Below are 18,158 nucleotides of genomic sequence, written 5' to 3'. Positions count from 1 at the left end.
ATTTTTCCTCCCTAGATATAAGCTCAGCAAGCAAACCCAGTTGCCTGATAACAGCCAGACCTGAGTTCCTGGCCTGTCGTTTGCTCTGCTTTATCCTCTGGTGTCCACGTCCCTGAACAGCAGTGCCCTCCTGAGGAGTGGAGTGGGCTGGAGGGGTTGTTTCTGTGATCTTTTGTTCCCAAGCAAAAGTTTCAGACCCTTAGCTCAGCAGAACAACTTAGGATGGCACTATGACACAGAAATGGTAAGTAATGCTGAGTAAAATGAGTACTGCAGCAGCAAAAAGAAATGATTAGAAAATCTTATTCCTGATAAAATATTTTCCAAGGACCACTTTTCTACAGGAAAGAACATTAACACTCTAAGGCTCTGTCCAAAACCGATATCCCAAGATGTGAAGACACGGAGGATTATAGGTGACCCAGTAGGATTAATTCAGTCTACCCATGTTCCTGACTCCCATTTGGGACTGAGCCTTTCTAGAAAAACACAGATGGCTCTGCAGCAACACCCATGGAGGACCAGCTAACAATTCCTACATGGAATCATTAAATTCGAGTCCTCCTGAAAAGCTGAAAAAAGCTCACCTTGACCTGCAAGTGGGGAGAGTGGGAGAGCTGAGGGCAGGCATGGCCTCAGCAGGCCTGGTGGAAAGGCGTCTTAGAGGACCAGGGAAGCTCATGCCGGGGCCTCTGTCTTTGGGCAGCCGTGCAGGATGAGGTGGACCTTCGAGGATACACGGTTTGGACTCTGATGGACAACTTTGAGTGGGCCACCGGCTTCGCAGAGAAGTTCGGTGTGCATTTTGTGAACTATACCGACACGTCTCTGCCAAGGATCCCCAAAGCGTCAGCCGCGTTCTATGCCTCCATAATCCGGTGCAACGGCTTCCCTGACCCTGCTGCAGGGCCACACCCTTGTCTGCAGCAAGAAGGTGAGATGGGGCTCTGGGAGGGACGAAAGCCAGAGGGAAAAGGGCGAGGGGCCCTTTTTCAGTCTGTCTTCTTCTAGTTTATTACCCCCGCTCTGCCTCTCCATACCCCCCTTCATTCATTCAACCAATGTTTCTTTTCTTTGAATGCTCCAGACATTCTTAGAATGGAACAAAGGAACTTAGGGTTAAAGTTACATCTAGAAACTAGGCCCTGGCCTGGGAACAGCAGGTCTAGATTTTTTTTTTTTAATTTATTGGCTGCATTGGGTCTTCGTTGCTGTGCACAGGCTTTCTCTAGTTGTGGTGAGCGGGGACTACTCTTCATTGCAGTGCATGGGCTTCTCATTGCAGTGGCTTCTTTTGTGGAGCATGGGCTCTAGGTGTACAGGCTTCAGTAGTTGTGGTTCGTGGGCTCTAGAGCACAGGCTCAGTAGTTGTGGCACATGGGCTTCACTGCTCCACGGCATGTGGGATCTTCCTGGCCCAGGGCTCGAACCCGCGTCCCCTGCATTGGCAGGTGGATTCTTAACCACTGCGCCACCAGGGAAGCCCAGGTCTAGATTCTTGTCCCAGCCCTACTGCTAACCTTAGGCAAAAACTAGGCAAATGCTGGGCTGATGCATGGATCAAACACAGTGACTGTAAACACGGTGCCTGGCACAATGTAAGGTGCCCAATATTTGCAAAATGACTAAAGTATAAATTACTATACAAATAAGAAACAATTATCTAGTATAGATTATAACGTAATCACTGAAAGAGATGCTTAAAAACTAAAACTATGTGACTTCATTCAGAGGCTCAGAACGCAGTGAAAAGCAGGCACACCGTCACCTCAGCAACGTGCTCACCCTGGACACCTGGGTGGCTTCTCTACTGCAAGGCTCTGGCGTGGGCTTAATCTAGGTTAACACAGATCTGATAACTCCATCTGTACTGGTGCACACACTGCTTTTGTTGTCCTCTCCTAGATGCTGAGCCCACCGCCAGCCCCGTGAGAGAGGAGGATGTTCAGTTCCTGGGGCTCAGGCTGGGTACGACAGAGGCCCAGAGAGCACTGTATGTACTCTTTGCTCTAATGCTTCTTGGAGTCTGTGGTGTGGCATTTCTGTCCTACAAGTACTGTAAGCACTCCAAGCAAAAGCAAACACAACCAGGTGAACAGGAATTGAGCCGCAGTTCTTCATTCTGACCAAGTTACCACTTCCTCCAGTTCTGCTAAATAGGCCTAGTTTCTTTATCTTGAAGGATTTCAAGTCCCTGATTAAAATGTAAATATCCCCATCTTCCCCCAGTATCAGGAATTCATTTGGGCATTAGATGACGACCCTGTGAGTGGCTCTCGTAGAAACAAGGAGATACTGAACTCGTCTACTGGTTCTGTGAGTGTAACAGGGCTGTTTTAATTTTCGGAGATTTTAAAGGTGAAAACACTAGTAAAAACCATAGCAATCCTTTTTGTAAAAAATTAACTACAATGTCATCTCCTGCCCTCTCTCTTCAGGCTCCCTTCCAGCCTCTTACCTTGTGTTCCTCAGAAACTAAAAATGGTGCTATTAGCTGTGTCCTATCTCCTTGAGAAGGCAGATTCCACAGAAGTTATGAATATCCCCTTTTATAACCCCTCACCACAGTAATCCTCTGCTATTAGCTCCTGGAGGCCAAAAGAGCACGTCTCAGTGTCTCTGGCAAGCACGTTTTGGAGACAGGACAGAGGAAGCACACCTGCTGCGTTCGTGTGCCTATTCACAAAACACATTCAGAGGAATGGTGAGTCTTTACCAACACCCCTCAAGTATGCTGATGAGACAATCACAGGATGGAACACTCATAAACTTATTAAGTCTAAATATTCTTTCTAGAATCTGGGAGAACTTTTTTTTTTAAATAGAGTAGTTTTTAACTGGTTTTAAAAGGCTGATCACGCTTGAAATTTTGCTTCTTGTAAGCGTTCCTCACCTCAACTGTATCTATAGAAAATTTCCATCAAAATGTTCCACTGCCATGGGCCCCAACCTGGCAGTCAGAATTGTGGGGCACGAGCGTTTTTCTCCCACCAACAGATAGGAAAAGTTTATTATATTGGGTGAAGATGGTTCTAAAACTGATATTAGAGACATTCTTATAGGCTGTCAATTATACCTAAATTAATCTCAAAAGTCAATATAACTTTTTTTAGGGGGAGTGGAGAGGATGTGAAAGCAAATTTTACATGAAACAAACTTTGAAAAGAGCTGGGATAAATCTGCAGGGGAAAATGAATACTAAAATATAAAGCTAGCTATAAAAGGTAGTTCTGAAACAGAGAGAACAGAAAGATCAACAAAGGAAATGAGAGCCTAGACATAGACCAACTACATATGGGAACAGCGTGCGTGACAGAGGCAGTCTGGCAAATCAGGGGTGGGGGTGGGGAGGGGGATGATGGACCACTCCATAAATGGAGGTGGGTCACAGGTTAGCTCTTAAGGATGTCAGCCACAGGCAGGGGAAGGGAGCCACATCCCTTACTTAGATACAAGATTTAAATGTAAAAAAATGAAACCATGAAAATGCTAGAATAGACGGGTGAATTTTTTTTTAAATTACTTCTTGAAGTGGGAAAAGTATTTTATAATCAAGACTTAAGACCCAGAGGCCATAAAGAAAAGCACTGATAAACAGGACCACATAAAAATTGTGGCAACAAATTACCATCAACATACTCATCAGAAGGAAAACAGGGAGAAAATAGGCCTACGCTAGGCATATGCTAGGCAAAGGGCTAACTTTCTTAATATACATGAAATTGTTATAAATCAGTTAAGAAAAAGATGAAAAACAAAATGAAAATTGGCCAAGAAAACACAGGCAGGTCTCAGAAAATGAATCACAATAACCAATAATATTAAAAGATGCTCACCTTCATCGATAATCAACACAACGCACATAAAATGCATACAACTTTCATCATGCTGACAAAGATGAAGAAGTATAACACAGCACTGGCAAGGATGTGGGGAGATCAACATTCTCCTACCTGTTAGTGGGACTGTAAATTCAGAGCCTTTAGAGGAGGCAATCTGGCAGCATTTTTTATAAGCCAAACTGCAAACACCCTTTGACTCAGTGACTTACAGGTATATTTCCACAGCTAAGAAGATACCTTCCCAAATATGTTCACTGTTTCAATGTTTGTAATAGAAAAACAAAAACAAGCACAAAAACTGTAATAACCAATGAACACAACCAGAGAATGGCTAAGTTTATCAAGTAAAATGCTTTGCAGCCATTATAAGAATGAGGTAGCTATGTGTTGATGGGGAAAGATCTTCAAGACTGAAAGATGCAAATTAGTATATATATACTATTATCCCATCTGTTTAAAAAATAAAGATTACATATTTGCTTATGTATGCATAAAATTCTTCTGAAGACTACAAAGGAAGCTGTTAATAAAGGTTACTTCTGGGGACTAGAACTGGGGGTATGATGCAAAGAGGAAGACATTTTATAGCCTTCCATACTGTTTTGAATTTACCATAAATACAAAGTTGAGGAAAGGTCCTCCTACTCAAAGACTGTGAATCATTCTTTTATGTATGTTTCTAAGATCTGTATTCGATTTTTTTTCAAGGCAAACTTGTTTTTTTATTTACATACTGCTATATTTCTAAAGATGACAAATCTTTACTTGGGAAGCTTGCTGGAGATGTTTCTTTTTCAAACTCACTTTTTAAATTATGAAAGTAATTTCATTACAGAAAATCAGGAAAACATATAAAGATGCAAAAAAGAACTAAATGCACACATAACCACTCTTGCTAATGTTTGGTGTGTTTTCTTTTTTTCTTTACATTATGTTAATACATACTACTATCTCTATGTAAAATGTGTTTGTAAAGCTGAGATCATACCATACCTACAGCTTTGTATCCTGCTTTCTCCCCCCAAACACATAATAGGTATTCAATAAATATGTTAAATTGAATTGTTGAGTCAGTATTGTGCCATTTCTCCTCAGCAAAAGTTAATTCAGCAGAAGGCATTTAGCTGGTTTCTAGTTCTAAAGTAAAATAAATAAAACTTAACATGTTTATACCTAAATTTTGCCTGCATTTATGATCATTCCTTAGAAAAACTTATTAGATCAAAGAGCATGGAATATTTAAGGTTTCTGATGGTTTTCAGAAAGATTATCCCACTTTTCACTCCTACCAACAACACACCTGGTCTCACTGTTTCCTTGCCAGCATTACCGTTTTTTAAAGTCACTGTTACTTCATAGGCGAAAAAGTTTGCTCTGAGAAAATTTCTTCCTCCCATTATAAAATAAAGTCAGAGTCCTTCCATATGTTCCCTTGAGTAGTATCATCTAAATCTAAACACAAAAGATTAGAAGTGGAACAGTCAAGCTTAGTCTCTTTTTCAAACATTCTTAAGTTTAGTGTCTCCACCACCACACAGTATAGCATGTAAATCATATTAAGAATCTAAAATTCCTAAGAATAACTAAATGAGCAAAAGGCAGATCTTAATTCCCTCCTTCTTGTCCTACACTACAGGTACTTTAGTTCTTTGAAGCGTGATTATCATTATTGAGAACAAAACTTCAGTATAAAGGTGAGAGAGAACTAGTTGTAGACCAGCAGCTGTTTTGCATCTGCTAAGAACAAAAACCGTAACATTATGCAAAGTGATGCCTCCTTGACTTAGGAGAAACAGTAACATAGCATTAGTGTGTGTCAGAAAATTTCTTCCTGCAGTGATATTTAAGGTAAGATGGTCACCTCCTGTCCTGGGATAGCTCCAGGGCAGTAATGGGGGGCAGCGGGGAGAATCGGAGACATATGACCTCAACAGAGCCCTGTGCAACAAAAAGATGCTAGGATAACAAAACTTAAAGCAAAGATAAGATTATGATTTTTGGAAAAGATTTTTTTATTCAGTGTTTAAGGAAGATTAAAAACTACAAGATTTTGCTTGCAGCTGATGACCAAGAAGAGAAAAGTTAAACCCAAATTATCATTTGATTGGCTCATTAAAATGCTCTGACTCAGAGTCAAATTACTCAGTGACATACCAGTTAGTTTATGTGGGCTTAGGAGTTCTGGAGCAAAACAGCCCTAAACAAAACATATCATCTGAGAGCACAGGGCTAATGGGCATATGAAATACTGAATAAGAAAGCTGATAAAGGGAGGCTGTTGCAGACCTTCTGATTTTTTTTAGGCTTCTAGTAGTTGGTTACCATATATAAGGACCTAGCAGCCAGTTATTTTTTCTCTTGACTTGTCTGAGTTAAACAACTTTAACCCACTAAGCAGGAATAAAGAGACACTTTGTAGATGGGTTGGAAAACATAAAGCAGTCCCACTTCTCCAGTAGAATTTTAGTTGAATTAAATCATAAAGAGAAACAATGATTACTGCACATACTGTACTTGTCTCACTACATCTGTTGAGTAGAATTTCCATTCCAAGTGTTGTTTTCATCTTCACCATCGTCTTGAGTCCTCAATCTATATATCTTGCCCTCCTTTTTAAAGTCTTCCCCCCGTTTCTCCAGCACTCTTTTTCTGACTGGTTCCCTGATATAACAAAAGAGGGAGAAAAAAGATGGTATAAAATGAAAACAACAGTAACACAAAGCTGCTTCCTTTAAACTGCCATTAGTATAGGCAACTATAGTTTAAGGGAAGTCCATGGAGATCATTATATCTACAAATGCACTACTAGACTTTATACATTTTTAGTGGTTTAACTTCATCTGTTCTCTAAGCCCAACCAGTCAAATCATGTTTTCCATGTCCATGTGTTTATGACTTACAAGAGTGGGACCATTTGCCAGCTAAATTGTTCCTTTTTTACTTATGCAACCTGATATATCTACTAAAATATTTATTTATAACTTACACAACACCCTAGAGGCTATCCCAAATTCCACTGATAGCTTAAAATACAGAAATAGTCACCAATTTTCAATCCTTTCACAATCTTTAAGAATGATTTATTTCTACATGGACAATTAAGAACAAACAGGCCTGGACTTCCCTGGTGATGTAGTAGTTTAGAATCCGCCTGCCAATGCAGGGGACATGGGGGTAGATCCCTGCTCTGGGAAGATCCCACATGCCGTGGTGCAACTAAGCCCAGGTGCAACAACTACTAAAGCCCACACGCCTAGAGCCTGTGTTCCACAAGAGAAGCCATTGCAATAAGAAGCCCAGGTACCACAATGAAGAGTAGCCCCCACACGTCACAACTAGAGAAAGCCTGTGCACAGCAACGAAGACCCAACACAGCTAAAAATAAATATATAATAAATAAATCTTAAAAAAAAAGAGAGACAACATGGGTGTGTAACCTGAAACAAATATAATATTGTAGATCAACTATATTTCAATAAAAATAAATACACTGAAATAATATAAATATTAAAACAAACAAACAGGCCTTCATCTGAAAATGGGAAGGAAACAGGTGAAACTTAAGCTAATACATTCTCCTACACTTGAGTGGAGGGGAGAGAGAAAAACAAAACCAACAGTGGAATATGAAGCTTCACCCTGCTCAGATGTATATTCATCCCATCCTCTGCCCCAACTCAGGACCTTTTCCCTTATTTGAAATAAGTTTTTAAGGTCCCCCAGCAAGCTCTTCTATACGACAATAATTCAGGATGAAATGCTTCCCCTCATTGCTCAGTAAGAGCTCTGAAATTCAGACCTAACAAGACCTATCTGAATACTGTTCTAGAACGAGAGAAGAATTTCTGTGTCCCCACTTGAGTAATCTACTAAGGATATAACTGGTCTTCCTATATAATAGTTAAGAAAGAAATGAAGGTAAAGATTACAACAGCCCAGTCACAATATTCACACAAATCTTCACCTAGAGAGAGTCAACAGAACACACGATCAGCGATCTTCTTACAGCAGACAGAGGCAAGGACTTTCATTACTTATCACACAGGACTGGTGTGAGGATTTGCTACTAATGGCCCAACAAATCACTGAACAGTAACAGGTATATACTGTAATAAATTGTGCTATTAATTATTAGAAGGGGGTATAATCTCGAATTCTAAGAAAAATACTTCCTGTTAATCTCTTTCAAATATATAGAATTTTAATGGAGGTATGAGATAAGATCATTAGTGCTGTCTACTAGTGTTACCATTCTAACCTTGGCCATCTGCAATACAAGTACGGCCTCTTGGTGAAGGGACTGGCCCAAAATAACTCTCCAAAGGAGGCACATTTTCAAGCGAATATCCAGTTTGCTCACCTTGGTCCTTCTCTGAATGACCCAGATGAAGGCAGTTAAATTATCTAGAGCACAATGATCCCTCTTAAGTAATCATGCAAGATGATTGTGAGAAATTAATGGAATGAAATTCAATAAATGAAATAATAAAATCAGCAGCAGTGAATCTGCTTTGCATGGAATAGGTTTTAGAAAGATGGCTGAAAAAACTCAGGTAGTGAGCTTCCCAGGAGGTGAAATAATAACGCTTCAGAACATGTTAGGTTTTCCCTCTTCTGCAGACAAAAGGCAAAGAATCTATAACAAAATTTTTCATTTTGAATAGGGCACTGGGCATTACTAACATATTTTGCAAACGGGGAAAACACAAACAAATACCTTTTTTCTGAGTTGCTAGACGATGCAAGGTTTGAGGGTTCCGATGATGCTGCTCTCACCGAGGTCTGTGCAGGAGGAGGATTACTAAATAAGAAGTTGCTAATCAATCTCCAGATGGCAAGGAATGGGTAAAGTACTGTCCCCAACAATGTCCAAAAGTCTCCACTGGAAGAATGTACCATGGATGTAGTTGGTCTTCCTGCCTAAAAATTAAGAAAGAAACCTAAATAAAGACATCAGTCCAACCATATCACACTCAAGGTTCCAGATAAATTTTTCATCTGGAAAAGTCCTGTGGATTTTAATTTACTGCAAGAAGGTAAAACTGCCATCTTTTGCTGTGTTTCAAGTGTATATAAACTTACAGGAACTCCCAGAGCTCTTTTTCTTTAAAGGAGTAATCACAACATAGACACCAGAAAGTAGTTCTCAGCGAAATGAACCAGTTATTTTGAAGAGAACTAAACTTTTGTAATGAAATTAACAATTTTGATTTTAAAAGTCTTTCCTAATGATTTTTAAAAAGGGAAAGGTTTCAAATCTCAATGAATACAATTAATCCTGATTATTGGAGAACTAACTGTTTTAGCTGTGGGGCTCTAGTCTCTAGTTCAGATCGGGATAAAATATGGCAGTTCCCCCTTATCTGCAGGGGATACTTTCCAAGACCCCCAGTGGATGCCTGAAATTATGGATAGTACCAAACCCTACATATACTATGTTTTTCCTATACATACATACCTGTGATAAAGTTTAATTTATAAATTAGGCACAATAAGGTACTATCAAAATTGCCAGATTTGCTAGCCTTGAGCTTTGGGGCCACTATTAAGTAAACTCAGGGTTACTTGAACACAGCACTGCAATATTTCGACAGTCTATAGGATAACCAAGAGAGCTACAAAGTGACTAACAAGCAGGGAGTGTACAGAGCGTGGATACACAGGACAAAGGGATGATTCACGTCCCGAGTGGGACAACACACGATTTCATCACACTACTCACACGGCCCACGATATAAAAATTATGAATTGGGGATTCCCTGGCGGTCAAGTGGTTAAGACTCCATGCTTCCACTGCAGGGGGCATGGATTCCATCCCTGGCTGGGGAACTAAGATCCCATATGCTGCAGGGCGCAGCCCAAAAATAAAAAACAAAACTTATGAATTGTTGATTTCTGGAATTTTCCATTTAATATTTTCAAAGTGCAGATGCCCACAGGTAACTGAAAGCACGGAAGGAGAAACTGCAGATTAGGGGGCACTACCATATACTAACCCAGATATGGAAGACCCAGGCTGTCATCCAAGCTCTGGCACTTAAGGTGGCACCTTGGCAAAGTTATCTAAGTTATCTGAGCCTTTTTTTTTTTAAATCAGAGATTAAAATGTAAGGTCAGATGGGATTAACATGTTTTAAAAGTAATGTTATTTTTATGTTAAAATGTTTTTTAAAAATTGGTAAACAGTAGTCATACATAAATAAATGACACCAAGTCAGTAGATCAGACATTCTACATTTCTTCTCCTACTGCTCATTTTTTGTACATGAAAATAGGTGAAGAAAAAAGTTGAAAATTTATTTAGTGCTTCACTAGCAATACAAATATAAAGCCCAGGATAATGGAACAATAAACTGATCTAACATTTTTGGATAATTTGGACTTTAATTACTCACAGTACACTTTTCACTTTCCCTTCCTCTAATTATAAGAAAAGCTTTAGAGCAGAACAAACAGGACTATAAAAATAGAAAAAATATATATGTATATACATACTGGCAACAGTACCACTGAAGCACTTGGAGCAAGTTCCAAATCCAGTAATTTCTTTTTATAATCTTCTTTGGTAAATTCCCTCCTGGGAAACATTGTTGCTAATGAAAAATTACCGTAAGTGTTGCCAACAGTCTGTAACACAACAATAAGTTTTAAAACCTTACAGTGGAGCCTTTTTAAAGTAAGATATTACAAACTCACATGTATCCAAAATGACTGCTTTAATTTTAAAAGTTCACTTAAGTGTAAAATCAAAAACTTATAGAAACTTTGTGCTTCAAAAAATAGCTGAAGGCTATCAAATCCCAATAGTACTTAAAAGCTTTTATAACTCAAAAATGACCATAAAAATAATAAGAATGTTTCCTGAGAGCATATAAATAAACTGAATAAGGGCTTCCTAGGTGGCGCAGTGGTTGAGAATCCACCTGCCAATGCAGGGGACACGGGTTTGATCCCTGCTCCAGGAAGATCCCACAGCCGGCGGAGCAACTAAGCCCATGCGCCACAACTATTGAGCCTGCGCTTTAGAGCCCGTGAGCCACAACTATTGAGCCCATGTGCTGCAACTACTGAAGCCCACACGCCTAGAGGCCGTGCTCTGCAACAAGAGAAGCCACGGCAATGAGGAGCCCGCGCACCACAACAAAGAGTAGCTCCCACTCACCACAACTAAAAAGAAAGCCCGTGCACAGCAAAAAAGACCCAACACAGCCAATAAAATAAATAAATAAATAAATAAATTTTAAAAATAAATAAATAAGCTGAATAAGAATGAACAATTATATATCTTAAGTATGCAGTTTGCAATGAGAGTTTTCAATGTCCTTTGGCAAACTTACATTAATATCTCACAAATACCCATTTGGGTTGTAGGTATTTTGTATTGAAACTCTGGAACAGACCAGAACTTTCCTCATATTATATATATATGACAGGAGTTTTTGCCTCCTCTGTGTCTCAAAGGGTTAATGGCACATAATCACCCCATACAACACACATAAGCCAGGATCCAGGAACTTACAGTGGGCAAGCACCACAAGCACCTTTACAATGTTAAGTCACCTACACTTGTAAAATCTTCCAAAGGAAGAGTCTAACTTCTGTTTTCTGTAATTTGTTACTCTAGGTCATATATATATCTCTCACTGTTCTCACTCAACATAAGGTCACAAAATTAGGTCACTGTACTGAGATGAAGTTCTAACAGCACTGGTGCACTCAAAGATCTTTATTACTCATGTGATTCCCTTTTCACCTACCTGTGGCATAAGCAGTAAGACTGAGGCCCCAAGTTGGGCTCCAAGGCAAAAGAAAAATGAAAGAGGCTATCTGGAGTTGATTCTACTATAAAGCCTGGGAAAAAAGGGTTATTAAAATAAGTTTTTATATTGTCCAGCCAAGCTCACCAGTGGAAGAAGGCATACAGCTTTTTAGGCATCTTTTTCTTGGGACCTATGAGTGAGATAGCAGGCTAATGCAGAAGAGGTCTAGCAGAAAAGTCTGAACCCTAATTTTAATCTTGCAGTGATATATGAAACAAATACTGGTACATATAATAAGCCTAGATCCTAAAGGACATCGGATGCCTCATTTTGAATAAGCAATCAATCAGAAAATAAAAACTAATGGGAAAGTACACATATCTTATCTTCTAAGATGTCAATTTCACACCCATTCAGATTTTGAATAAGGTCATGTTCAGGAAGTAAATTCCTAAAGAAGATACTTGTGGCCAAATAAAGATTATTGATCTTTAGGTTTGACCAACTGGCAGATGGTGGGAAAACTGCCAGCCCCAAAGCATTTTAAGAGATTTGCAGAAAATTCGGAGAGGACCAAAAGAAACTGCATCTTTTACAGAGGACAACTTTTTCAGATTAGCCTTTGGAAAATCACTCACTTTTCATTCCTCCAGTTGAATGTACTAAGCACTAAGAAAAGTTTCCAGAGTCTATTATACAATATCAGTACATTCCTCTTTTTACAGAACAAGCAGATATGCTGTTCCCACATGGCACACACACGTGACAGAAGCTCCACAACATCCCAGAGGTGTCTCGTGCCTCCCTCGTGGGAATAAGTCACTACTTACTCATACTCCTCAAATTCTGCCTGGAAATGTTACCCTCCTACATTCCAATAACCCATTCACCTACCTTCAGTACAACTCAAGCCATAAATTTACCTGTGCAGCAAACTGCCTTGCTTCTTCTAGAGGAGCATCAGAAGGGAACTGATTTGTAAAGGAAGAACCATCAGGAAGACGGAACTGAATTCTCGCAACAGTGCTATGAAAAAATGAAAATTAAAGTCAGCATCTGTACCTTTACAAATTTTCAAACAATAAGTCGGGAGGGTTGGGGGGCAATGAATTGGGAGATTGGGATACCAAATTGAACACTCTAAATATATATTGTATGTTAAATGTATCTCTTAGTTCTTAAAAAAAAAACATAAATCAGCTCACTTCCCTCTCTTGCTTATAACTTTGCTTTGCCCTTATATTTAGAGTAAAATCCATTTGCTTTCCTATCACCCATATAGGACCTGACTCTTACCTGTCCTTCCTACCATCCTCCTGATCTCCAGTTCTATTCAAACAACACCACATTTCTATCGGTTATTTGAACCTATCAAGCTCATTCCTACATTGGGACATTACTTATCTTTTCTGAATAAAATAATCTATCTAGAATAATCTTTGCCCAAAGCTGGTCTCTTCTTATCCTTCAGGTCTTAACTCCAAGGTCACCTCCTCAGACATGGCCTCCCTGAACACCTGGATAAACTAACACTTCCTATCTATCATCCTGATATACAGGTTTCATTTGTTCTTGTTTGTTATGTCTCTTCTAATAGCATGTAGTTCCTACAGAAAAAAAAAAATCAACTGACACGTTTCTTCAGATCATCCCCTGATTTATATTCTAGGGCAAAGATGTTTTTTGTGATACACAAATATCTAGGCTTTCACAATGAGTATGTATGGCAGATGCTTGATGAATTCAGGCAAAACAACATTTTAGCAATTGAATTATCCCATTAAAATAACATCGGTGTTTTATATTAGTTGTTTTTTTGTCAGTTATGTAAACTGTTGAAAAGTAAAATATAACTAAATAAACGAGGACCACTCATGAAAAAAACAAAAAAACCTAAGAGAAAATGGAAGTGGAAATGTGTAATGAAAACAGGTTTTTATGGAGAGTGGGGGAGGGGGAATTGGAGGAAGGTGGTCAAAAGGTGCAAACTTCCAGCTGAAGGTAACTAAGTACTAGGGAGGTAATGCACAACCTGATGACTATAGCTAACATTGCTGCATGGTATACAGGAAAGCTGTTGAGAGTAAATCCTAAGAGTTCTCATCACAGGGAAAGAATTTTCTTTCCTTTTCATTGTATCTCCATTTGGCCCTTGAACAACAGGGGTCTGAACTGCACAGGTCCACATATAGGTGGAAATTTTGCAATAAATACATACTACAGCACTGCACTATCCATGGCTGACTGAATCTACAGATGTGGAACCATGGACATGGAGGGCCAACTGTAAGGTCACACATGGATTTCTGCCTATGCAGGAGTGGCACCCCAACCCCAACCGCTGCACTATTCAAGGGCCACTGTACATGAGAAGAAGGATGTTAGTTGAACATGTTGTGGTAATCATTTCAAAATACATGCAAATCAAACCATCAGGCTGTATTCCTTCAACTTATACAGCACTGTATGTCAAATATTTCTCCAATAAGAAAAAAAAGAAAATCGTTTTTTTTCACAGTCAAATCTCACTTATTATTTTTAACAACAGCTTTTCTGAGATATAATTCACATAAAATTCACCCTTTTAAAACGTACAATTCAGTGGTTTTTAATACAGTCAGAGCTGTGCAGCCACCACCACTATCTTGTTCCAGAACATTCTCATCACCCCAAAAAGAAACAAAGCCCTTTAGCGGTCAGTCCCCATTCCTCCCACTCCCTTCCCCTGGCAACCACTCATCTACTTTCCATCTGTGTGGATTGTCTGTTTCTGGCATTTTCATATAATGGAATCATAAGATGTGTGAGTTCCTGGTAACTGGTTTTTCCACGTAGCATTATGCTTTCCAGGTTCATCCATGCTGTAGCATGTGTCAGTGCTTCATTCCTTTTTTTGCTGAAAAATATTCCACTGTATGGGACATACTATATTTTGTTTATCCATTCTTCAGATGATAGACATTTTGATTATTAGCACATTTTCGCTATTATGAAGAACGCTGCTATAGAATATTCATGTACAGGTTTTTGTGTGGACATTGTTTTCAACTCTCTTGGATATATACACAGCCAAATAAATAAAATAAATATTTAAAGTACAAATTATCTTAAAAAGAAAAAGAAAAAAGGAAAGAAAGAAAATACAGAAGAGTACAGAGAAGAAAATAAATATTAACCATAATCCTACTAGCAGTATGCACTGGAGGTCTGATTTTTTGTCTTTGCAACATATTTTTGTTTGGGGAACTGCCTTATCCCTCAGTATGTCATTCATTCTGGTATGATTATCAGTAATATTTCCCCTATCTCCTTCACCACAGGGGTGGGCATGTCTACTATCCCAAGCAGCTAGCTCATTCAAGTGGACACAGTGATTGGTACTGAGATGGCCACATGACCCAAGCAGGGGCAATCAGAACTCCCAGTGAACGAGAAAAAGGATTAGTCCTTCCTCTCTAGGATCAGAAGCTCAAGATCCTGGAAGGTGTCAGGATGCCCTAGGCTCTCGTGACAGTATCTAAAGAGTTTCTCTGAGAATAAAGCTAAGACAGAAACCAAGAGATTAAAAAGAGAGAGACAAAGTCCTAATAATATCCTTTAGATCCCTGGATCTAGCGATGCCAAGTCAAACCTACCACTGTAACTCCCAGCTGCACAGCCAAAGGAGTCCCTCTTTTGCTTAATCCTGTTTGACCTGATGTTCTGACAACTAAAGAACTCTAGTATACGTGAGATAATCACTGTCATCATTTTGATGTATACGCTTTCTGTCTTTTGAAAAGAGACTTCTTCAGCCTTCTTTTAAACGTCATGTATTTAGTACTGTTATGTTGTACACTCACATTCAATGACAAATACCACTGGCAGCTGCCAAACTGATCAATATGTTCTTCCAGAACTATTTATTAAGGCACAGAACACATCAGTGTTAAAAAGCAGTCCACAACTGCTTGTCTCCTCAGCTGCCACATACACACATATATTTTAGCAGGAAATAAAGTACCTTCTTTCTTTTGTGGAAGAGTCTCTCTTGACTTCCATTTCTGCCTGTTTGGCCAGCAAGGCAGCAGCTTTAGCAGCTTCTACTTCTTCCTTTGTCTTTGCAAAACGAGCAGCTCTCTCTGCACGGTCCTTTAAAACAGTTGTAGATATGAATTATCTGTCACTGCCAAAATGATCTAGTTACACATTTCCAAACACAAGGAACACAAACATGCATGAAATTCCTTAAGGCCATACATGAGCTTCACCATTCTGGATCTGGTATTTTTTAGTTTTATCAACTGTGAGGGACCAGAGTTATTAATAAACAAACAAGGACTTGATTCTGATCACTATCTCTAAAGACTGGAACAAGGACTGACACATAGTAGATAATATTTACTGAATGAATAAATGAACAAACAATATTAAGGAGTGCAGTTCTCATAGGTATTAGAACTGCTTAATTCTAAAAGCAATTGTTGCAAAATCATCCTAAGCTTAATGTGTCTAAATCCTTTGACTGTCCTAAAAAAGAATGCTTACGACTAGAGGAGAATTCAAGGTAGTAAATTCTTAGCTTCTTTCCTAGCAAATTCTTAGTTTCTTTGAGAACTACCTTTTGACTACTGATAAAATTCATAACATAGCATGGAGAAAAATTACTTCAAATATCATCTTGATTTTAATCTTAATTGTATTTCAATTCAATACACAATTTCTGGTAAAGAAAACTCAGAACTGGTACTGAGTCACTAAAATCTACTACTTTCGTGTGCCCTGTCTGGTAGTAAACCAAAATCACTATGCATGGAAAAACAATTTCACTAATGTTTTAGAATCAAGCATTAAAAATTAACTTAATACTCACCAGTGCAATCTGCTGTTTTATACGCTCTCGAGCTGCCCTATCTTCGGCCTTTTCTCTGTTTCTTTCCTCTAAAATTCTTTTCGTTAATTCTTCTTCTTGCTTTCTTTTATAATCCAACATTTCTTTTCCAGTTTTCCTCCTCTCAATTTCCTTCTTAATCTCTCTCTGAATTAAAGAAAAAGTTTTATGAGCCAAAAACAAAATTTAATAATCTTCCCTTAATATTACTTTGTATGCAGGGAAAGCTGGTTATACAGCTAAAGGAGCAGAACAACTTCACAAAATCTAGGGGTCTAGTAGAATGTATTAACAGCATGGGTTAATGTTCAAACATCTATCAATTTATAAGACTTTGCCAGTGGTTCTGTTAACATTATGATGTGGTCAATGTAATTTGAAACAAACAAACAAACAAACAAACAGATCTTTGGTTTCTGAGGTGTCCTCCAAGGACAACAATGTAGTCACTTATTTAGCTTGAAGACATGATAACCTTCATATAGTAGAACCCCAAAGAGATGATGCAGTTTAGGTATACATGGTGAGAAAAATGAATGGTGCACTAGGACGCAGCAACACCAGAGGAAAGATTCAGCAGAATATCTACATATTTCTTTTTCACAAAAAGGAACTAAAACCTTGACCTGCATCAAACTGGTTTTAGTTCAAGTCCCTTTATTCTTAGTGTAAAAGATTCATTGCAGAGAGAAAAGATGGTCCAATTTATTCCCAGAAATTTACAGAAAGAACACAAAAAAGTATACACTATGACCTTACTACAGAAGACAGATAATTCCCCTCCCTGTGCTACAACACTTAACTATATAACCAGGGAGTCATCCCATATCTGTCAAACTGAATAGGGAAATCAAACATTCCCTCACTTAAGGGAAGAGGAAAGCAATGCTGGGCACATGAACTTTACCTGTTCTTCCTCTTTCCTTTTCTCTTCTCTCCTTTCTTCAAGTTTTTTGGTTAGTCTGTATTTTAAAATTTTTAAAAATACATTAACTGAGATACATCACATTAATATAAATTACATTCAGAAGATTTCTTTACCTAAAAACTGGGGAAATGTGGAGACAAAAAAAGCTGAAGGCAAAGCAACAGCTTATCTACCTGGTCCCTGGCCCCTAGGAAATCCATGAGGAATCACTGGGAACCATGAAAAGTCTCACTCCAGCTCTAAGTGCCTTACCTTCTACTTACCATTAGTTCCCTTTCCTCCCCAGATTTATCAATATTGATTTTTTTTTGGCCGCACATGCAGACTGAACCTGGGGCCTCAGCAGTGAAAGCGCGAAGTCCTAACCACTGGACAGCCAGTGAATTTTCTGAATATTAATTTAAAAATATATACCTTCAAATATATACATATAAATCAATGACTTTCAAATGCTTTACCTCAAAAGTAAAAAGGAATATGGCACAAAATTGTTAAAAATGAAAGCAAAAAGCTGAAGGCTAACATTTATAAAAACCAGTAATTCCAAAATTGATTCTGAATTGTGAGAAATTCATCAATTAAAAACTAATGATTCTGGGGGGCTTCCCTGGAGGCGCAGTGGTTAAGAATCCGCCTGCCAATGCAGGGTTCAATCCCTGGTCTGGGAAGATCCCACATGCTGCGTAGCAACTAAGCCTGTGCACCTAGAGTCCGTGCTCCACAACAAGAGAAGCCACCGCACTGAGAAGTCTGCGCAC

The 18,158-nt window shown here is 38.8% G+C and overlaps 2 protein-coding genes across 2 annotated transcripts in view; one reads left to right on the top strand and one right to left on the bottom strand.

Annotated features, from left to right (window-relative positions):
* LCT (lactase) overlaps positions 1-2,126 on the top strand; it is a 47,279-nt gene extending 45,153 nt beyond the window's left edge. The window contains exons 17-18 of the mRNA XM_057747109.1: positions 707-934; positions 1,906-2,126. Of these exons, the coding sequence (XP_057603092.1) occupies positions 707-934; positions 1,906-2,126 (449 nt within the window). The remainder of the gene's footprint in view (positions 1-706; positions 935-1,905) is intronic.
* Positions 2,127-5,836: 3,710 nt separating this feature from the next.
* UBXN4 (UBX domain protein 4) overlaps positions 5,837-18,158 on the bottom strand; it is a 31,646-nt gene continuing 19,324 nt past the window's right edge. The window contains exons 7-13 of the mRNA XM_057745848.1: positions 17,380-17,434; positions 16,455-16,619; positions 15,606-15,733; positions 12,526-12,628; positions 10,338-10,469; positions 8,560-8,762; positions 5,837-6,503 (exon numbers count right to left, since the gene is read on the bottom strand). Coding sequence (XP_057601831.1) covers positions 6,365-6,503; positions 8,560-8,762; positions 10,338-10,469; positions 12,526-12,628; positions 15,606-15,733; positions 16,455-16,619; positions 17,380-17,434 — 925 coding nt within the window. The 3' untranslated portion in view covers positions 5,837-6,364. The remainder of the gene's footprint in view (positions 6,504-8,559; positions 8,763-10,337; positions 10,470-12,525; positions 12,629-15,605; positions 15,734-16,454; positions 16,620-17,379; positions 17,435-18,158) is intronic.

This window comes from Hippopotamus amphibius, chromosome 8 (assembly GCF_030028045.1).
Source record: "Hippopotamus amphibius kiboko isolate mHipAmp2 chromosome 8, mHipAmp2.hap2, whole genome shotgun sequence".
NCBI lineage: Eukaryota > Metazoa > Chordata > Mammalia > Artiodactyla > Hippopotamidae > Hippopotamus > Hippopotamus amphibius.
The sequence above is the reverse complement of the archived record's forward strand: the minus strand, read 5'-3'. Positions and strand labels throughout refer to the sequence as shown.